Here is a 17,516-nt window from a genome sequence, read left to right as displayed (position 1 = left end):
TGTCAACCAGGAAGGTGACCCACTACCTTCATTGTGACCCGAGGCTCAGTGAGGGTGATCGGAGTCATCGAGGCTGGGCTTCTTCAGTCTTCAGCCAGTTCCAACATGGCCAGCGGGTGGGTCCTGGCCTGGAAGGATGGCCCCCCTACGCTGAGGCGTAAAGGGCCCGCCACTTTTCCAGGGCAGTCACTCTTCCAGTGACCATTTTGACCGCATGCCAGGCAGGGCTTGGTCGGAGCTTGGGGCCAGGGGCACTGCATTGCCCAGTGGCCTTCATTTCCACATTTGAAGCATTCTCTGGTGGCGTTCCTTTCGTTGCACCCCCACTGCTCACAGCCCCCTTAGGGCCATGGCGGCTGCTGTCGGCCTCAGGGCCACAACTAAGGCATGTCTGCAGGTCTACCTCCTGTGGAAGGCAGGCCTCCCATTCTGACTGTGCCTGCTCCTCCAGGGCATTAAGAACCTTCAAAGCCATTTTTCGCTCGATCTCGGACCTGGGTTTGAGGACTAATAAAGACCTTAAAGGTCGGGTTAGAGAGTGGGGGGCACAGATTCAGACTATGCCCTCAGTTCCTGGACGGGACAATGGCAAGGGTAGAATGGGCGCAGAAATGGAAGAGGCTGTTTTGGAGCTGACGTTCTTAGGATTTGGGCTCTAGGGGAGAAGGAAGCTGCTAGTTAAGAGGGTCGGAAGAGAGCACAGCTGCAACCTCTCGCAAAGGGAACTGGCCGGCCACCTGTGAATTAAAGTGCTGGCAGTCATGGGGGCGGAGTCTCGGTGGACCTAACATAGACAAGCTGCTCAGACTCAGCAGCCGTGGGCCCTGCCATGGGAACAGGTCTTTCCTGGCAGGTTTAGGGCAGGCAGGGCAGTCCTGGGCTTGAGCTCCTGGCACCATGAACCGTCCTTGCAATCTTTGTTTCCTGAACTCTGGGAAGGGAACCCAGAGTCTCGTCCTCACCCCGCCCCTCTCCACACACACCCCCAGGGCCTGGGAACACTGCTTCCTCCCCCCCCCCCCCCCACACACACACACACTCCTATCAGGGCCAGGACAGAGAGCCTCATTGGCCCGGGGAACAAAAAACTCAGTAATCAAGATAAATCTTTTATTGTAATTGTTTTTAAAATGCAAATTAATGCCCCGAACTCCATTGTGTTAGTTTCTCATTGTTGCTCTAACAAATTGCCACCAATGCAGCTCAAAGCAGCAAATGACTCTCACTGTCTGGAGGTCAGACTGCTCCGGAGCCTGAGGCCAGGAGGCGGAGCCTGAGGCCAGGAGGCGGAGCCTGAGGCCAGGAGGCGGAGCCTGAGGCCAGGAGGCGGAGCCTGAGGCCAGGAGGCGGCAGGGCTGCTTCCTTCTGAGGCCATGGGGGAGCCTTGTCTCTTCCACCTTCTAGGGCAGGGGTGGGGGACGTCCGGCCCGCAGGTCGTATAGGGCCCGAGAAATCATTTGGTCCGGCCCTGCCAAGGCATGAGGGGTGAGTAATTAAATGGCCAAATAGAGCAGCTGATTTTTAAGTTGATAATTTTGTATGGCCCCCAAATGATGTTATAAATATCCAAATGGCCCCCGGCAGAAAAAGGTTCCCCACCCCTGCTCTAGAACAGTGGTTCCCAATGTGGGGCACATGCTACACAGGGGGGCCATTTGATTTTAAGGGGGGCAATTCAAGAATGAGTTATTAACTGAATTTTTTGCATTTCTTATGGCTCTAGGGGCCTCATATACAGTATGTAAATATATATTGTGACATATAGATGCATTTCAGTTCTCTATTATATGTTTTGAAACTGTATTTGCTATTTTTCATATCACTTCATATTACTATTTTGTAACAATTTCTTAGTGATTTCTTCCTCAGTACTTCAACTGTCCTTTCGTACTTTTATTTTCCTCTTTCATGGATGCCATGTTCTTTGGAGGCTAATTTGGACCAAGTTAATGGCCTTTTAGGCTCCCTCCACGAGAATAGGAGTCACTTTTTGAATAGTAAGAATTATATGTCGCAGGGGGGCATCAGGATGTTAGAGGTACTTAGGTGGGGCGTGGCCATAAAAAGGTTGGGGACCACTGATCTAGAGGCTGCCCACATTCCATGGCTGTGGCCTCATCACTCCAGTCCCTGCTTCCCTCGTTCCATTGTCTCGTCTTCTACAGTTGACCCTTGAACTCTATGGGGGTTAGAGCACTGACCCCCTGCAGTCAAAAACCCACATATAACTTTTGACTCCCCCCAAACTTAACTACTAATAGCCTGCTGTTGACTAGAAGCCTTCCTGATAACTAGTAAACAGTTGATTAACACATATTTTGTATGTATATGGTTACATCTATTTCATACTGTATTCTTACAATAAATTAAGCTAGAGAAAAGAACATATTATTAAGAAAATCATTAGGAAGAGAAAATACAGGTGTAGCATTTATTGAAAAAACCCACATATCAGTGGACTGTTGTAGTTCAAACCATGTTGCCTAAGGGTCAACTGCAGAGTCACACTTCACTCCGCCTTCCTCTTACAAAGGCCTCCACCTTTAAGTGCAGCACACCTACACAGTCCCTTCTTCGAGGGACGGTGACAGTGCAAGTTCCAGGGGTTAGGACCTGGACATTCTGGGGAGACTGCACTCAGCCTAACACATCCATGACCAACAAAATGTGACCTTTCAATAGAGACCAGGTCCGCGGGTGGGCTAGGGTGAGGCCTCACAGGGAGCAGGGTCAGATCCTGTCTTTATTGAAAATGTTTGATATTTTGTTCACGATTTTTTGCATTAATTGACATTTTTTAAAAATTTTCCAATAGAGCATTTCCCTTGATGGATGAAGGATTTGGAACTCCCTTAAATGTCCCACCTGTGGGAGCGCCTCACTTGCCCCACCCAGTCCAGGCCCTGCTCACTCAGCTTTCAGATGAGCCCCCACCCGCCCACCCCAGGACTCCCTGGAACCCCTCCCTTGCAGAATTCTACCCACAGGCCTCTGGGACCCCTCCTTCCTGCCGGGGCTGCACTGCTGGCCCCCAGCTTTGCTTCTTTCCCTCGCCCCTCCTGGTGCAGGCCGGGGGCTGTGTCCCCACCTGGGTCCTCACACTCTGGAAGTCGGGGACTGTGGGCTCTTTTCACCGGGACAGAATCCTGCCTGGGAAGATCAGAGACTTTGCAGGAAGATCCTTTAGGCTTGGTGATCTGTCACTACCGGTGTAAGACCTCTCTGAGCATCAGCTGGTGATCTGCCCGGACATCCATCCTTCTCGGGACATCCATCCTTCTCGGGACTGGACTGCACAGGATGCTGTGTGAAGCCCCCAGCACTGTCCCTGGCCCCGCGCCAGCTCCGGAGCTGCAGCCCAGCTTCAGGCCTGGGCCAGCACTCTGGTGGCAGGGTGACCAGACCTGGTTACCGGACCCTCCTGAGCCTCCATCTCCGCACCTGGAGCACCTGCTTCCCGGCCTGCTGGGGTCGGGAGCTCCTAAAGCCAGTCCTTGGGGGGAGTTGCTAGTATTCCTGGGTGCGTCATCACACAGGGTATGACGAAAAGGGGGAGCAGGTGTTCGGAATCGCAGATCTTGCACGGGTTTCAGCCTCAGGCTTGGCAGCTCAGGCATTCGCAAGTCCCGGGCCCTTCCTCCCTTCCTCCCTTCCTCCCTCCCTCCGGGGTCCGGGCCGGGGCCGGCGGCGGGCAAGCCGCTACCTGCGCGCGTGCCGGGCATTCCTGCCGCCGCGCCCGGGCGCCATGGGCCTGATGCCGGCCGCGCGGGCCTCCTCCGGGTGCCGCGCCTGCCCGCGGCCGCCCTGCCGCCTGCCAGCCTGCTGCGCGCCCGCCGCCCCAGGTAGGCGGCCCGGCCCGGGGTGCGGGCGTCCGCGGGAAGCGTCGGGGCCGGGAGCGCTCCGGCACCGGGCGGCGCGGGGAGCCTAGGCGGGCGCGGCGGGCGCGGGGGGAGAGCCGGGAGCCCGCGGGACCCCGAGCCGAGCCGAGCCGAGCGGGGGAAGCCGCAGAGGCCGAGGCCGAGGCCGAGGCTGGGCGCCTGCTCCCCGGTGGCGTCCCGCCTGCAGAGTGGTGCCGGCAGAGCGCTGGGTTTGCAAAGGACGCCCTGCCCCGCCGCCCAGACAAGGGACCCAGACCCCGCGGGACGGCGCCCGGGCTCCCGACCCCGCGCCCAGGGCTCGCCCACGTTTGCTCCCGGGCCTCGGACAGGCCGCTGGGCCGGCGGGCATGGAGCTGGCCCCCACCTCTGGGGCTCGCTCTGGGCAGGACCCCCAAGATGATGTTTGCCTCTGGGATTCTCTCTCCTGCGCTGCCTTCAGCCTGTTGGTTGGCGAGGCCTGGATGGGCAGGAAGAGGCCGGGAAGGGTGTTCACAGGGAGGACGGACAGCCCCGAGGGCCGCTCTAAGCGTGCCAGCACCTGGCGCAGGCCTGGCACGTGGCACAGCTGTGAGAGCTGGAAGGTGGGCTTCCAGTCGGTGGGTGGATGCAGGGAGAAGGGCTCTGCCTTGGGGAAGGCAGAAGAGAGGAGACGGGATCACCCAAACTTTGTGGATCGTTGGAGAGAATTTTAGAATTATTTTTCTCATTGTGTCTTCAGCGACTGTGAACTTCCACAGCTGGAGTCAGCAGGGCTGAGGTCTCTGCTCAGGATCAGCCCCAAGAGGGTCCAGGGTCTCCCTCTCTGGGGGTCTGGGGGCTGGGGTGGGGGCAGGTAGAGCCAGCCCCTCTCAGAGGAGGGCCATGCTTACCAAGCACCTGCCTCCGGCTGTCCTGTGGCTGCTCACAGCCCCTGGAAGTGGCAGTGAGGAGGCTCAGAGAGCTGGAGGCCACTCAGGCCCCATCTGAGCCAGCTGCCTCGGCTTGTAGGCGCCCGCTCCCGATGGGGTTCCGGGGAGAGGGCAGTGGGGCCAGGCTTTGTCAGAGAGCAGCGGGCATGCCAGGAGGCCCAGCCAGCTCTGAGCCCTTCAGCGGGTTCACCCAGAGGAGAAGCAGCCTCTGCCGGGTTCTCTCCAGGGGCTGTGAAGCGCGTGGGCTGGGACCTTGAGGAACCTGCGTGCCGGCTTGGTTTCCAGGGATCTGACAAGCCTCCTGGAACTGGTTCTTGGCAGTACTACCCCTCCCAGCTGTGCCAAGAGGGCTGAGGGAATCCCGTGCAGCCGCTCCAGGCCCTACCAGGCTCTGCCAAGGAGACACTGACAAGGGGAAAGGCAGGCAAGGCCTCTGGGCGCGGGAGGCCAGGAACGTAGCCTGAGCCCAGGGCGCTGCAGGGGGAGCATTGTTGAGAAGGAAGCCTGGACGGCTGGGCTGGAATGAGGCATTCCCCTGGCGCTCCCCAAGGCAGCTCCTGCAAGGGGGCAGGTGGCAGCCACATGGGAAGCCTGCACAAGGTCTCGTGCCAGGCGCCCGTGGCTGTGCTGGGGATGTGGGCGCAGTCCCAAGGCCTGGTGGTGCCAGGGTCAGGTCCTTAAGATGGGTATGACCATCCCCATTTTCTAGGTGGAAAAACTGAGGCCCAGTTAAGGGGGGCACTCTGCTCCTCAACTGCTTAGCCAGGATCTGCACCTAGACCAATGCAGAGGTAGGCTCGGAATCTGTCTTTATGGCCTTTGGCCTTGACCATCATCTTTTTCCTGTGTCCCCACCTGGCCTGGCTAGCACTTGGAGGGTCTCTGGGGGAGGCCCCTCATTTCCGAGAGCCCCTGAGCTACACGTGGGGTCAGTGCTCATCAGGCCCATGGTCCTTGCCTGGGCAGGGCCTGCTGTTCTCCCCGCCCCTTCCAGCACCATCCCTCAGGCCCACTCGCCAGCCCTGGGTCCTCACCAGACCCTCCCCTGTCTGCCTTTGAGCCTCTGCTCAAGTGACATTCCCCTTCCAGCCAGGGCCTGTGGGCGTCCCTTTCCTGGCTCTCAGCCCTGTCAGGGGCAAGGAGAGTGCTCACGAGGCTTCCTGGGGCAGGCGTTGGCTGTGCCGAGGTGGGGAGGGCCTTCAGAAACCCAGGTGCCCATGTACAGTGGGGCTGGCTCAGAGGCAGCTGCCTTCTGTCTGGCCCCGGCTGTGCACCCAGAGGCTGGGGGAGGGGGTGGAGCAGGGCCTGGCCTGCCAGTCCAGTTTGAACTTTATCCTGGGGGGTGGTTGTAGGGAAGGCAGGAGGCAGCAAAGGGTTTCCAGCAGAGGAGGCCCTGGGAGGATTCCCTTGTTCCGAGCCCCCTGGGCAGCTCTGAGGCTCTCTAACACCTAACAGGGCTGGGGCCGCGTGTGAGAGTAATGGAAGTGTGGAGGGAGAGAGGGACAGACAGAGGACACTTGTCTTGGGGATAGGAGACAGAGCAGGATGGCTGGCCAAGCAGAGGGTGGGTGTAATTACCCACGGTTTGTGAAGCTCCGGAGAGAACTGTAGAATTGTCTTTCTGTCTCCTTCCCCTGACGGTGGCCTCCGGCAGCTCAGGGCTGAGGGAATGGAGCTGAGTAATGTCCGTTCTTCCCTCAGCACCCTTGACCTCTGCTCTGAGCCCAGCAGCTCCGACTTGGGAGAGGGAGGCCCCTGTGAGGAACTGGGCAGAGGCGAGTGTCTTCGCGTCAGCTGTGATGGGCGGCGGGGACAGTGAGAGACGGTGGTGGCGCTGAAGGGGGCATTGGGACGGCTCACGCAGGAGGGGCTTCTGAACTGTCCCCAGGCTAATAAGAAATCGCAGGCTCGAGAGGAAAGAGCGAGGCTAGAGAGGAACCGGGCTCCGCGTGGGCCAGGCAGCAGGAAAGCAGGCGGCAGGACAGGACCCTCACATGGTGGGGAGAGCCCAGGTGCAAGGGACTGGGCCTGAGCAGACAGCAGGCACGGAGGGTGCCATGCCAGGCTCGTGCCCTCTCCTCTCGGGGACCCTGTGCTCATGGCAGCTCCCCCTCTGTGTCCTCTGACTGTCCCTTTAAGGTCCTGACCCCAGTGCCCTTGGGAGACACCTGTGCCCCACAGGTCAAAGCAGAAGAGGTGAACACCCAGCAAAACCACACGAGGACGGTGTGGGCTGGGCGTGGTGGGGACCGTGGAGAAGGAGCAAGTGCCCAGGCTCTCAAAGGGCACAGGTGCCACTGAACTCCACCAGTGCTGCTGTTAGGGAATCGCACGCACACACAAGACCACATGCACATACAGTCCACATGCACATGTGTGTACACACAAGTCCACATGCGCATGCACACAAAGAAGTCCACATGCACATTCATGCATAAACAAGTCCATGTGCACACTCACATAAGTCCACATGCATATACAGTCCACATGCACATGTATGTACACACAAATTCACATGCACACACAAGTTCACATGTACACGCACACACACAAGTCCACGTGCACATGCATGCACACACAGTTAACATGCACATACAAGTCCACCTGTACATGCATGCACACACAGTTCATGTGCGCATGCATGCACACACAAGTCCACATGCACACACAAATCCATATGCACATGTGTGCGCAACAGTCCATGTGCACATGCATGTACACACGCACACTTCTTCCCAAAGCTTTGGCGGCATTGTCAGGCAGACTCCATGTGAGCACGTTTTCTCAAAGGGTATGCCGTCACCCCGCAGGCTCTGTGTGCTTTGTCGCAGGCTGGAGCAGGGTGAGAAGGAACACTTGCTGAGCCCTGCTCAAACTGATGTATCTTATAATACCCGTTGTGTGGGGGCAGACATTAGGCTCGCCTAGTCCTGCCCCTGCTGAGTGCCAGGGGAGGGGTTGAACCTCCTACCTGCTGGCTCGCCATCCCGGTCTGGGGAAGCCACCTGCTGGGCTGTGTCTCTTAGTGACCAGAGAACTGCCTGGGCAGAATGGAGCTGTGACCTGTGCTCAGGCACACCGCTAGACCCGCCCTCAGGGAAGGCTGGGCAATATTCCATTATAAGCACAGACCACATCTTGTTTATCCCTCATCGGCTGGCAGACACTTGGGTTGCCTCCACCCTTGGCCATTGTGAATGCTGCTATTATGAACATGGTGTAATTATATATGTGCAAGTTCACTTCCAGTTATGCTGTGTACAGACCTAGAAGTGGGATTGCTGGGTCACGTGGTAATTCTGTTTTGAACTTTGTGAGGAACCTCCAAAGTGTTTTACATTCTCACCAACAGTGCACGAGGGCCCCACTTTCTCTGCATCCTTGCCAACATTTGTAATTTCCTGTTTTTTAAATAGGAGCCCTCATGGTGGGTGTGAGGCGGCACCTCATTGTGGTTCTGACTTGTGTTTCCGTGGTGGCCGTGATGTTGAGTCATGGTTTTGTTTTCGTATGAATGTGCGGTGTGTCTTGTCTCGTGAGCTCTGCCCATCGGTGCGCACTGCTCCCTCGCGTCAGCGCAGTGTGGGCGGACTGTGAGGTCTCGGCTCCTTCTACTGCTGGTGGCCATTGGGTGGTTTCCCGTTGGAGGGAGTGCGAGGAGTGCTGCTCAGAACATTCTAGGGCAGGACTCTTGGTGAACACAGCCTTGTTTTGTAAACGGAAGCCACTCCTCTTTGGACGTTAGTGTTGCATAAGTAAAACAATCGATAAAGTGCATGATGCATCTTCCCTGAGGGCCCTTCAGAGCTTCCTCAGGCTGCTGGGAGCCCCACAGGACAGGGCAGGCCACCTGTCCACCGCGCCCTCCTGCTCCCTGTCCCGGTGGCCCGGATGCGCCCCCCGTTTCTAGCCTGCTCCCTCAGAGCAGCCGCCTTTGGCCCGGACGGCGCCCTGCCTTCCGCTGTCCCGAGAGCCCGCTCTCACCACTAAGCTGGCCAGCTGAGCGTGTGACCGGGTCCTCCCTGTGCCCAGGGATCTTCGGGCAGCGCCTGGAGGACACAGTGCACCATGAGCGGAAGTATGGCCCGCGCCTGGCACCCCTGCTGGTGGAGCAGTGCGTGGACTTCATCCGGGCGCGTGGGCTCAGCGAGGAGGGGCTCTTCCGCCTGCCCGGCCAGGCCAACCTGGTGCGGGACCTGCAGGACGCCTTTGACTGTGGGGAGAAGCCGCTGTTTGACAGGTGAGCTCCTGGGGGAGGAGGAAGATGGGGTCCCGCCCCTTCCCCCGTGGCAGGGTGGGCTGGTGCCAGGAAGCCTGGCAGCAGGTTGGTGGGCAGGATGGTTCCGTGCGTGGGTGCATGTGCGCCCGGCCAGCCCCCCCGCGGGCAGAGCACAGCCCCCAACCCCGTAGCGGCCCTCGGTCTCCTCTCAGGGGCGGTCCTGCCACAGACCAGGCCGCTCACATCCACCGAGCTCTTCCCTTTGCCCCTCAACGCGACCCAGGCCGAGAGGGAGGGCCTCGCTGCATGGGGACTGAGGCCCCGGGGGTTGTCTGTCCCTGGCTGCTTCCCCGTGACCCGCAGAGCTCCCCCAGCGCCCACACGGAGCAGCCGCTGTGGCCCCCCATCCTATCAGGTTCCTGGGTGGGGAGCGAGCCTGCCCCGCCTGTCCTGGCCAGCGCCCATCCTACGCCGTCGCTGGGGCTCACGGGGCCCAGGGTTCACCCTCTGGGTGGAGTCAGCCTCACTCAGAGCCAGTGGCTGGGAACAGGGGCGATGGGGCTGTGTGGCATCTCCTCTCTGAAAGGAACCGACCCATCGGGACAGTTGTCCATGGGGAGTTCCTCCTGCCCTTTCTCCGTGGATCTGCCTTCGCGATGCGGCCCCCTCGGCCCCAGGACAGGTCCATGGGTTCCTCCCGGCCTCCTTCTGGGGCAGAACACCCCGCCCTCCAGCTCTTGCCCAGACCCGTCACCGAGTCGGGAGGGTCTGTCAGCTCCTTTCTGCAGATGTGGAGCCTGAGCCTGGCCACCGTTCCCCAGAGGGGTCTGCCCAGGAGGCACAGGGTCCTCTCACCAGGAGCCTCATTTTTATTTTGTTAATCCATTTTCCCATTTTTTAAAAAAATATATTTTATTGATTTCTTACAGAGAGGAAGGAAGAGAGACAGAGAGCCAGAAACACGGATGAGAGAGAAACATCGATCAGCTGCCTCCTGCACACTCCCTGGGGATGTGCCCGCAACCCAGGCACACGCCCCCGACCGGAATCGAACCCGGGACCCTTCAGTCGGCAGGCCGACGCTCTATCCACTGAGCCAAACCGGTTTCAGCTCCCATTGGTTTTTTGAGAGAGTGCAAGTGAGGGGGCGAAGCAGAGAGAAACAGCGATGTGAGAGAGACACACTGATTGGTTGCCTCCTGCACATGCCCCGACTGGGGCAGGGATCAAGCCTGCAACCAGGGTATGTGCCCTTGACCGGAATCGAACCCACAACCCAACACTGTAATTATTGAGCCAAACCGGCTAGGGCTGGAGCTGCGTCCGGATACTCTGAACTTGTGGTCCACTCCGAACCTCTGCCTGCCAGGACTCTTCCATCCTGTGTCTGTGTGGTCCAGGGCATGGGTGGAGATGTCTGTGAATACGACCCCTTCTGTGATTCCTGGAGACTCACCCTGGACCTTGGGCTCTGGCTGCTTTTCCTTCTAGAACTGCATCTGCACCCACAGCCTCCATTCTTCCCCCTTCTCACCCCCCGTGGGTGCTCTGGCCCTGCGTCTGTACCCACCCCCTTGGCAGGTCCCAAGGCTCCTCTCCTCATTCACTCCCCAGCAGAGGGGTCCAGCAGCGACTCCCCTCACCGCCTGCTGGGCCAGGCTTTCCAGAGAGGCTCGCTCCCTAAGCACAAACCACACTCATTGTCTGCATGAGGAGGAACGTCTGCCCCAGGTCCTGGGCTCCCTGTTCCATAAAGAGCCCAGAAGCCTGGAGGCCGCCTCACCAGAGCTGGCTCCTACCCAGCCCTCCCCCACCCTGGGCCTGAGCCTGGGGCAGCTCTCCCAGGCCTGCCCCCCTGCTGCCCAGGCTGCTTTGAGCCACACCTGCTGGCTCCCCTAACTCTCGCCTTAGCCCTTTCTTACTTCACTCCAGTGTCTTTACTCACCCACTGAGTGAGCGCCCTGCAGGCGTCGGGTGTGGCCACGAACTAGCCGGACAAGGTCCCGCCCTCCAGGGGCCAGCACAGATGGCTGACGAGTAAACGCAGCAAACACTTTGCTTGCCCAGACTAGGACCAGGACCGGATCCCAGAGCCCAGGCCGCTGCCCTCCATGGGCCCCTCAGCCTGGGCAGCTCTGAGCTGGAAGACGGAGGACTGGGAGTGGACATGTGGGGTGCTGGGGCGTGGGGTGCTGGAGATAGGGTGAGGAGCACAGCAGCCCAGGCGTCCATTGTGTGAGCGGAACCCAGAGGTCAGGGGCAGGGGTCTGACCTCTGACCTGCACGCCCTGGTGGCCAGTGCCCTGGGCCTGCACTCTTTGACATGGCCCTCCCCCTCCATCGATGTTTCTCTCTGTCTCTCCCCCTCCCTTCCACTCTCTCTAATGGAGGGCAAGTGGGGATGGGCACTCTCAGGCTTGGGCAAGGACAGCTGTGTCCCTGGCTCCTTGCCCCCCCCCCCCCGTGTCTCTTTTGTGCACATGCGCACACACGTGCCAGGCGTGGGCGCAGAGGCTGCTCCTGGGGGGCCTGTGCTGGCCCCTCCTGCAGTCCCCTGGCCCATGCCTCTCGCGTGTCCCCTCTGGCAGCACAACAGACGTGCACACGGTGGCCTCCTTGCTGAAGCTCTACCTGCGGGAGCTGCCCGAGCCCGTGGTCCCTTTCGCCAGGTACGAGGACTTCCTCAGCTGCGCCCAGCTGCTCACCAAGGACGAGGGGGAGGTTAGTGGCTCCCGAGGACTCGCCCTGGGAGGTGGGCCTGTGGGGGAGGCGTGTGTGTGTGGAGTCAGGACACAGAACTCTGACCGTCATCATTTTGTGGCACAGAGATGCCGCCTGCAGTTCGCTCTGTGTCGGGTGGGGTGGGGGCGGGGGCAGGAGAACCCTCTGGGGGAGGCAGACTCCTCTGTCCTGTGGGGGACGCCGTCTGCAGGATCCTGCTGGGGCGGGGCTGGAGCATCCCCTCGGGAGGCCCTCCCTGTGAGGCCTGGGTCTGGGGGCGGGGCGCGGGGCACGGGGCACGGGGCCATATTCTGGTCATGCCCCAGGACACCACACAGTAGGTACTAACCCTGCACTTACCTGCACTGCCCAGGTGGCCCCAGCGGCCAGAAACAAGCAGACCTTCCCCTGTTCGCAGCTGCCCCTTCCTAAAGAATTCACGTGGGGACGAGGCTCCTGCCCCCTCCGCAGGTGCCTGCCGGGGGAAGGGCTGTTTGCCTCCCTGTGGCTGTGTGGGAGATGAGGGGTCTTTATCTGGCAAATATTTGTGTCTCGATAAGCACTGGCCCTGACATTCCTCCAGGAGGTCACAGGCCGGCTGCTCCTCCGGCCTGCTCCTTGGAGGGAGGTGGAGGTGGTGGTGCCCTCTGGTCACCCAGAGGCCAAATGGGTGGCTGGAGGTCTGGCCTCTGGTGCCTGCCTCCCCCTGCCCACCTCCCTCATCCCTCCTCCCTGCCCACCTCCCTGTCCCTGCCTCGGGGAGAGAAGGGCCAGCTGCTGGTCTCAGAAATGCTGTTTTTCTCTCCCAACACCAAGGGGACTCTGGAGTTGGCTGAGCAAGTGAGCAGCCTTCCCCTGGCCAATTACAACCTGCTCAGTTATATCTGCAAGTAAGTGGCTGGGGCAGGCAGGGCTGGGCCTTCTTCCACCCACTCTGCTCCCTGAATGTCAGTCAGCCAACAGGGACCTTGGAGATCGGCCCCGCACACCCAGCGGACAGCCTCCGCGGGGCAGGCAGCGTAAAGTCCTGCGATCCGCAGGGAAGATCCATTGGAAAGAATGGGACGGCCCCGTGCTTTCTGCCTCCTCTCAGTGCCTCTCGCAGTCCCTGCCCCAGGAGGCTGCCTCCTGACCGTGACCCCAGCTCAGGTGCTGGGAGCGGGCGTGCAGGGTGGGGGCCTGGGCCCTCCCAGACCTCTGCCCCCACTGCAGGCGGGACAGTCGTGTGTCCCCCCTTCCATGCTGACAACCACTGGCTTTTGCTTCTGCTGCCCCCCACCCCGGGCCCCCGGGAAGCTCTGCCCTCTCTGAGCGGGCAGGGGCAGCTGGCTGTGCCCTTGGCCCTGGGAATGTGGGCGTGGCTGGGTGTGGGCGCCAGGCAGCTCCCAGCACAGCTGGCGCAGGACTTGCTTCTCCACCCACGGCCTCGTCCTCACCTGCAGGTTTCTGGATGAAGTTCAGTCCCACTCCAATGTCAACAAGATGAGCGTCCAGAACCTGGCAACCGTTTTTGGACCTAATATACTTCGGCCACAGATAGAAGACCCAGTGACCATCATGGAAGGTAACCGGTGTGGGGGTGTGGGGACGGGGTGCCCATGTCACCTGGGAGACATCCCCGGCCTGTGCCAGAGCCTGTGCCCGAGAGCGTGGATGGTCAGGCCCTCGCACCCTCGGCAGCACAGGGTGACATGGGGCAGCTCTGACGCGCAGGTTCTGGCTTCCAGCCCCGCCTGCCAGGAGCGCACCTCGCCGCCTTACTGGGCACAGCGCCCGCTTCCGCCTCCTTCCGCACCTGCTGGATGGAGCGCGCAGGGCGGCTGTCCCAGGAGGGCATTCCTGGGCAGGACCCCTCTGTCTGGGCCTGGGTTTGGAGGGTGGCTGATGGCAAGCTCTTGTTGGTCCTCTCTTGAGGGACAGCCTGCCCCCTGGGTCCCAGCCGCAGCGCCCACAGCCAGGCCTTTGTTCCGTCTTCCTGGCAGGCACGTCCCTCGTCCAGCACCTGATGACCGTCCTGATCCGCAGGCACAGCCAGCTCTTCAGTGGGAGGGCCCCAGAGGGGCCGGCCGCGCCCCACGGGGGCCCACCCTGCACAGTGGGCTGGGGCGCGGAGGTGGTTCCGGAGGACAGCCAGGCAGAGCCCGGGGGCCCCCGCCCGCCCTCACTCAGGACCTCGTCTCTGGACGGGGCGGCCGTGGCCACGCTCTCCAGGAACGCTCCCCGCGGCCCTGGGAAGAGGCTGCAGACCCTGCCCAGCTGGAAGTCCTCCTTCCGGCAGGCGGGGTCTCGGTCGGGCAGCTCGTCCCCGGAGGTGCCCACCGTCTCCTCCGGCGGGAACTGGCTCATGAATGGGCTGTCCTCCCTGCGCGGCCGCCGCCGGGCCTCCTCGGGCGACCGGCTCAAGGACAGCGCCTCACAGAGACTCTCCACCTACGACAATGTGCCGGCGCCCAGCCCCGGCCCCAGCGCGCCCAGCGTGACCAGCTCGGCCTGGTCGGGGGCCTCCTCCTGCGAGGCCTCCCCGGGGGCCTCCGTCAGCAGCTGCACCGCCTGCCGGGCCAGCGACTCTGCCTGCAGCTCCCTGCACCCCGAGGGCACCCCCGAGCCCTCCCCCGTCCCCAGCAGCAGCGAGGAGCTCGGGTCCCCGAACCCGGGGCGCAGTCTGGAGGAGGCGGCCGTCTGCCCCAGCAGCAGTGAGCCCAGCGAGCCCGGCAGCCCGGCCCGGGACCCCGCGCCCCACTCCAAGGCTCTCCAGGGCCTGGTGGCGGAGCTGCGGGCGGAGCTGTGCCGGCAGAGGACTGAGCACGAGCTGAGTGTGAGAAGGTAAGGGGCTGCCTCGCCGCCTCGCCTTGCTCTGAAGGAAAGCCCCCTCCCACCCCCGCTGGGGCCGGGGCAGAGCAGTGGGCCCTAGAAATCCCCTTTCTGGGGGACGCCCCCGGACAGGTTGGGGGTGGAGGTTGGGGTCTGTGTCCCGGGAGCTCCAGGCACACCTGCTGAAGGTGGAAACCCTAGAGCAGTGGTTCTCAACCTTTGGCCCTTTAAATACAGTTCCTCATGTTGTGACCCAACCATAAAATTATTTTCGTTGCTACTTCATAACGGTCATATTGCTACTGTTATGAATCATAATGTAAATATCTGATATGCAGGATGGTCTTAGGCGACCCCTGTGAAAGGGTCGTTCTACTGCCAAAGGGGTCGCGACCCACAGGTTGAGAACCGCTGTCCTAGAGAGAAGTGGGTTTCCAGCGAGTAACAGTGTCAGCAGAGAGGGCAGATGTGCGGCTGCAGGAGGCGCGCATGGAAGTCAGGCACAGGCCTGTCGCCCCCGCCGCCTCGGGGTCTGAGCAGCTCCTCTCGGGACTGGTTTCTCGGGAAACGGTATTGCGTCCTGGTAGGCTCTGGCCAGACCCTGGGGCGCAGACTGACAGCGTCCAGGCAGGCTCTCAGCGCTCCGGCAACCCCACACATTTGTTAAGAGGACTGAGTGACACATGGGGCAGTGGTCAGCGCACAGCTGCCACATCTGGTGCTGAGACCCGCTCCTGTCACCCCCTGCTTGGGTTGGAGGTGAGAGCAGGCACAGGCCAGGGCAGCAGCGCTGTCCCCGCCGTGGTCCCTGGTAACGCCGTCCCGCCATGTCCGGTTGGAGGTGGGCAAGTGAGCAGGAGCTCTGGGCGCAGGAAGGAGTAGGGCGCCGGCCGTGGGCCTTTGGATAGAGTCTGTAACTGGACCTGCAGCGTTAGAGCCAGGTCTGGGTGGGGGGCATGGATTCAGCTTTCTGCCCTGCCTCCATGCCCTGATCCCTGCACCCCCAGAAGAGTGTCCGATGTGCCACAGTGCTAGGTGCTGTGTGCTGGGCACAGCTGTGACCAACACCGATCTCAATCTCTGTCCTCATTCTGGTCACGCAGCTGTGGGGGCACAGAGACCGTACAAGATAGATTTCAGAACTCGCGGACTGTTAGAGGGGGGAGGGAGGCGGCTTGTTGGAGTGTGAGGGGGCAGAGGGCAGGACCATGTGGTCAGAGCATGCTCTGGATTTTACACGATTCGACTCTGAGTGACCGGAGGGCCTGGAGCACTTTGGCCACTCGGAGGGGTGCCCCTGACTGCTCTCCTGAGGACACTCCACCAGTTAGGAGGCCATGGCGTCCAGGCCAGGGTGGGTGCCATGGCCTAAGGGGCAAGCAGTGAGGTGGGGAGAAGAGCCAGATGCTGAACATATTGGGGAGGTTTTGCTAATCGGTCCACTGTGGGGTGAGAAAAAGAACTGATTTGAGGACAGTTTTTTGGCCAAGCAACCGGAGGAGGCGCTCACTGAGGAGGAGCGGGTGCAGGAGCGGCGGGAGCAGGCCGGGCTCAGCTGCAGGCCTTGAAGTCGGGGTACTTATTTAGTTGGAGTGGAGTCGAGGGATAGAGAGGCTGAGAGCCTGGAGACTGGACAGGTTGCTGATCTAGTGTCATGAGGGAGGGGGGCAGGCCAAACTTGAGGGCCCCGGTGGGTGGGAGGCGTTGGCGGTGAGGGGCCTGGGCCTGGAGGAGAAGTGAGGGTCGTGGGCTGTGCCATCTCCCGGGGGCCTTCTTTCGACAGCATGCCCTGTGCTCCCGACGGAGGGCTGGGCGGGGGAGGTTTCCTCCCTTCCCTATGCACCGAGTTCGCTGGCTGAGCTGGAGGCATGGAAGCTGCAGTGCTGGGAGGTGTCCCTGCGTTTTTCAGAGAGGACACCAGGGCTCAGGGCACGAGTGTCTGCCCATAGTCATGCGCCTTGGGCGTAGCCAGGCCAGTCCCCCGGGTCTGGCTCAGCATTCCTCAGGCCTTGCAGGAGCTGCTGGCGTGTGGAGGAGGAGACGGTGCGTACCAGCTGTAGGAGTGCAGGTGGCTCTCTGGTGGCATAGACGGGCAGTATGCAGTCTGCTGGGAGGATCGAGGTGTGGTGTCAGCCTGGGGCATGGGTGGGGCAGCCGGAGGGAGTGGAGGGGACTGAGGTCCTGCTCTCCACCCCGAGGACAGCTGGCTGGCCCAGAGGGTCAGTGTTTTTAACATGTAGTGAGGATTCAGGGGGACCCCTGGCCTCAGGTACCCAGGGCCAAATGCTCCCACGGCGTTTCTGGATCATGGCTGAGGGCAGTGCTGGGGTGGACCTCGTGAGCCAGCCCAGCTGCCCGTGTGCCCCACAGCCATTCCCCACCGGGCAGCGGGCGGGGCCGAGACTGTTGCTCTCTCGGCAAACCCAGCAGGGCAGGGTCTAAAACAGTGTCTTTCTTCTTGATTTTTGAGACTTGAAGACGGTACCGCCGACCTGAGGAAACGAATGTTGCGGCTGGAGGAGGAGCTGGACCAGGAGAAGAAGAAGTACACCATGCTGCAGATCAGGCTGCGGAACTCGGAGCGGGCGCGGGCGGACGCCGAGCGGAGGAACCAGCTGCTGCAGGAGGAAATGGAGGAGTTCTTCTCCACCCTGGGCAGCCTGACTGTGGGGGCCAGAGGTGCCCCACAGTGAGGGAGCTCACTGCTCGCCTCCCTCCGCAGAGAGGGGGCTGTGAGGAGCCCCGAGCCCCGCCTCATGGACCTCGGCAGGCAGTGCCGGGTGCTCTGCAGCCAGCGGAGAGGGAGTGTCGCCTCGCGGCCGGGGAAGCCCGAGCCCCTCATGCCATCTGGCTGCTGCTGCTGTGACTGGCAGGTGCCAGAGACGACAGGCCCGTGGCCACCAAAACGGATGGCGCCTGGGATCCAAGTAGCGCCCCAGGGACACTGCTCTCTTTATTAAATTCGCTCTGCAAGTGGGA

General features: G+C 61.3%; 1 protein-coding gene across 8 annotated transcripts in view; it reads left to right on the top strand.

The window, feature by feature from the left end:
* ARHGAP22 (Rho GTPase activating protein 22) overlaps positions 1 to 17,516 on the top strand; it is a 158,678-nt gene extending 141,162 nt beyond the window's left edge. For 5 of the 8 annotated variants that reach the window (XM_059662072.1, XM_059662074.1, XM_059662075.1 and 2 more), the window contains 6 exons: positions 8,819 to 9,026; positions 11,594 to 11,726; positions 12,543 to 12,616; positions 13,169 to 13,290; positions 13,709 to 14,549; positions 17,008 to 17,516. In XM_059662072.1, coding sequence (XP_059518055.1) covers positions 8,819 to 9,026; positions 11,594 to 11,726; positions 12,543 to 12,616; positions 13,169 to 13,290; positions 13,709 to 14,549; positions 17,008 to 17,230 — 1,601 coding nt within the window. In that variant the 3' untranslated portion in view covers positions 17,231 to 17,516. Of the gene's footprint in view, positions 1 to 3,629; positions 3,843 to 8,818; positions 9,027 to 11,593; positions 11,727 to 12,542; positions 12,617 to 13,168; positions 13,291 to 13,708; positions 14,550 to 17,007 lie in introns of those variants that run through there. The other 3 variants (XM_059662078.1, XM_059662079.1, XM_059662076.1) reach the window with 3 other exon arrangements.

Source organism: Myotis daubentonii, chromosome 13 (assembly GCF_963259705.1).
Source record: "Myotis daubentonii chromosome 13, mMyoDau2.1, whole genome shotgun sequence".
Taxonomy (NCBI): Eukaryota; Metazoa; Chordata; class Mammalia; order Chiroptera; family Vespertilionidae; genus Myotis; species Myotis daubentonii.
This window is presented reverse-complemented; position numbering and strand designations above follow the sequence as displayed.